General features: G+C 45.8%; 1 protein-coding gene across 3 annotated transcripts in view; it reads right to left on the minus strand.

Annotated features, from left to right (window-relative positions):
• Positions 1-372: 372 nt before the first annotated feature.
• The window catches only part of LOC105296080 (serine/threonine-protein phosphatase 4 regulatory subunit 1-like), a 72,837-nt gene continuing 69,301 nt past the window's right edge, over positions 373-3,908 (minus strand). For all 3 annotated transcript variants that reach the window (XM_011366016.2, XM_023534100.1, XM_023534101.1), the window contains 2 exons: positions 3,026-3,167; positions 373-2,219 (listed from right to left, as the gene is read on the minus strand). In XM_011366016.2, the coding sequence (XP_011364318.1) occupies positions 2,062-2,219; positions 3,026-3,167 (300 nt within the window). In that variant the 3' untranslated portion in view covers positions 373-2,061. The remainder of the gene's footprint in view (positions 2,220-3,025; positions 3,168-3,908) is intronic.

Raw genomic sequence — 3,908 nt, forward strand, 5'->3', positions numbered from 1 at the left:
AGATGCCTTTCGAGGGAGCTCATACCTGAGAGAAACCCATCCTGTGCTTTTCCACTAATGCACCTGACAGGACGTTCAGGAAAACAGCAAGCTCCCGGGGGAGCAACAGGAGAGAACGCCACAGGGAGCCAAAACAGTCTTAAGGGAAATCTCGGTTGTTTCCAAAAACGAGAAAATGGGAGCCTTAAACATACTTTTTGCAGCGAAATGAGTCATAAAAAAAAAATCTTTGCTTTGGAAAGGCATTATATTATAGAAAACTTTTTAATGTATAAAATGAAATTTTAAGGGTTAAATTATTTACCAGAGTGTCTAGGATGCCGACCAGCCCGTTTGATTCAGCATGCGAATTCCACAGATCACAACACAAACTGAGGCTAATCTTTTTTTCTTAATGGAAAATTAAGCTCTGCACAGAATGCAAGATTGAATAATTCAATACAGTTGAATAATTCTACTTATGCTGCTAGATCAACAGATTTTAACAACATGACAATCTCAATTTCTAGGCAATAAGAAAATTTTTAATTGCTTGCTACTGAAGCAAAACACGGCCTCCATCCATTTATTACGAGCAAGTACTGAACACGGATGGATTGAGTTTTCTTTTTTTCTTAATATTTAGCCTCCAATTTATTAACTCGCTCTTTGCTGAAGTTGTCCGGATGCGACCGTGGCTCACGCTCTCAAGTTCTCACACGGACCTCATTGTCTTTGGCATGGCACAGACCGTCTTCCTTTCCGCTGGAAGAATGGGGGAGGGGAGAGCATCCTGTATAGCAGGAAATTCAATATACAGCTCCAGACATTTTATTTAAAACAAAAAGAAAGAAAAGACAAGAAAAAGATCTAAGGGAAGAATGGACACAGCTAACGTGCCCTTGGCAGCTGCTCTTGGACCGCAGTGGGCAGCCCAGACCCCCTTCCCTCCCTCCGAGTAGATGATCACAGAAACAAGGAAAGTAACATGGCACACATGTGCGCAGAACTTAATCAAATGGACAAAGAACCTTCAATTAATGAAAAACCTGTTTAAAGGCTAGAGCATCTTTCTCTTAATCTACATTTTAAAAGCGTGAAATCTAAGTTCTGTATACTTAAGTCAGTTTGAAGAATATCACAATTTAATACCCCGAGAATCACAGGTATTTGTGGGCAAGTATATAGCCTGATGAGAACTATGGTTTCTTATTTTTTGTTAAGGTTCTAAAGCATTAGATATAAAGTCGATATCCACGCATCTCAATGATCAATTTCCCTCCTGAGTTCTTAAGCGAGTGCTAACATATCCATGTAAGAATGAAAAATCTTTCTGCTTTTTGCCTCCATCGAAAGCCAATACATATCTTTATGGCTACAGTTCCCTCGAGAAGGGGGAGGGATGAGTGCCTGAGGGAAAATTCCAAGGAGAGTTTATAACAAACGTACAACATTAGAAAGACTGCCATAAATCATCCTTTAGTAGATTCCTTTAACTATCACATTCTTCAAAAGTAAACAAATTGGGCTATATTTGCAGCAATTCAAAGTGGAACATAAATTTAAATGATGTATTTGTTCTGTTCACTGATAGGAGGCTAATATTACATTAATATATTTTTTTTCCTGTCAGGAGTTATTTACATATGTACAGTATTAAAGTTAAAAATAAAATAAAATACCATAAACTATGTTTTATAGGAAAATGTAAGGGAGCCAAATGTGCGAGTCTGTTAAAGACTGGAAAGCTCCTAACAAACTACGTCATTGGTGGGGGAGGCTTTAAATAACATAGTTTGTAATAGAGAAAACAAGCCCCACACAGGTGACCTGATGCCATGGAGGTCCCACCCCCACCCGGCACCTGCTCGTACCACCTTTTCACAGGCTGTGCGACAGGCAGGCAGGGCGCGCAAGTGGGGCGCAGCCGGGCCACGCGGAACCAGCGCCCGTCCCAGGCGCAGTCCCTGTGACAGCAGGTGGGAAAGGGTCGTGAGAGCCCTCTCCGCCCTCGGAGGCACCATCGTGGCAAGCGACGAGTGCCAGGCGTGAAACGGCCGGGCCGTGGCGGCCACAGAGCCGCTAGCCCCGCTTTCCCAGCGCGGTGGTGGCCGTGAGGTTCCGCCGCTTCGGTTCCAGGGTGGCGAAAAAGGAGACATCTTGGTCCCGGTCTGACTGCAAAGCCAGGACGGTCTCTTCAACGACTTCAAGATGAGGGTGACCGGCATTTCTAAAGTATGCTAGCGAGAGAAACCATGAGTTCAAACCGTGTGTGCCATGAACTGTGTTCTAAAACAAACTCTAGATTTGGAGGTTTTTAAACAACTCAGGACAATAGATCACTTTTCAAAGACTCGTCATATACATATAAGTTCTTTATCATCATGTAAGTCCTTTAAAATGATAAAATTGCTTAATCAAAGAGTATTTCCTAAATGTGAAAGACAAACTCCCCAGAATAGGTAGACTTATTTTTTTAAATTACAACTAAAACTTTTTAATACATTATCTTTTCTTCCCTCCAACACAGAAGAACTGGCAATGCGTGGGCCACAGGAGGGGGAGCAGGTGGGGCAGGCTGGAGACCCTCTCCTATGCATGTGGGGTGGGGAGGGAGTCTCCCAGGGACCCCCCCCCCCGCCCCGCCTTACGCTACTTCTGTTCAGGCTGAAAATAACTGGCAGGGCAGCATGTATTTTTTCTTACTGACTACAAAATCCTACCATTAAAACCCAATTGTAGTTAAGGCTTAAATTTGCTACCTTTCAAAATCTCTATGGCACGACTCAAAATGTGCAAAAAGTTCCCTCGTTTCTAGAAGATGGAATACTTTGCATTTCAGCACGTTCATCAAATGTAAAAACTGAACACAAGCATTTCCTGTCATTTTATAAATAAGGAAATACCCATTAAAGTGAATACGTTAATTTATACGGTAAGTCTGAAGTATGCTCTTCCATAATTTGCTACAATTCCCTGGAGAAGAAATCTAGCTGCTGCTTGATGAAGACAAAAATGCACAAGTTCGGGAAAGTGGTCCACATACCCTTTTCCAACAGCGTCTGCCTTAGAGCTTTGGCCAGCAAAACCCTCACGTTGGGCACAGGGTCCGATGCCAGGCTCACAAGGCTGGGGAGCAGATGCTCTACAAACTGGTCCACAGGGATACACTCCTCGCTCACCACCGCCTGTGACGAAAGGAAGCCGCCGCCAGAAGACAGTGTCAGTGCCGATCCGCAAGGTTCTCCTAAATCACACACTTCTATAGTTCCAAAGAAGTCGCTTCGGGATCTGTTGCTCTGAGAGGGGTGTGTGTGTCTGGATTTAAAAATCTCAGCCACTGAATTTGATTAGAAACACAGTGACCGCTTTATAATTCATCACCAGGCACTGGGTCACAAGTGGTGTGACATTTGGTGGAGAAAGCAAAGGCCTGTGAGCCAGACAGGTGACCTGATCGTTTACTAGCTCCGGGGCCCTGGCTACGTGGCTTCACCTTCCTGAGCCTCGGTTTCCTCATCTGCACCACAGAGAGGTGGGGTGGGTGGCACATCAGTCTGCAGGGGGACCAGAGCAGCTGGCATTTGCTTAGTGTCCCCCCGGGCGCCAGGCACCGCGCTGGGGAATTCGGAGGCACCAGCTGGGCCAGGCCGCCCGCGCACCGGGGAGGCAGGTGCACGCTGCTCCTCCCCACTTCCCCGCCCCGGGCACAGGCGAGGCGGGCAGTACAGAGGGTGCTGGGCCCGAGGTCCCCCCTCGGCTTCCAGTCTAGTGCTTCTGTGTCGTGTTGTCCCTCACAACCCCAGGTGACGCTCTCCCCACACAGTTGTGTCTAAGTGACCTCAGCACTCACGGGGCAGCCTGGATGAGAAGCCTTCCTTTTCTTGCTGCTACTGTGGGTTTTGTAAATCTTTAATAATTGCAAGAGC

The sequence above is a fragment of the Pteropus vampyrus genome, unplaced genomic scaffold (genome assembly GCF_000151845.1).
Source record: "Pteropus vampyrus isolate Shadow unplaced genomic scaffold, Pvam_2.0 Scaffold118, whole genome shotgun sequence".
In the NCBI taxonomy this organism is placed as follows: domain Eukaryota; kingdom Metazoa; phylum Chordata; class Mammalia; order Chiroptera; family Pteropodidae; genus Pteropus; species Pteropus vampyrus.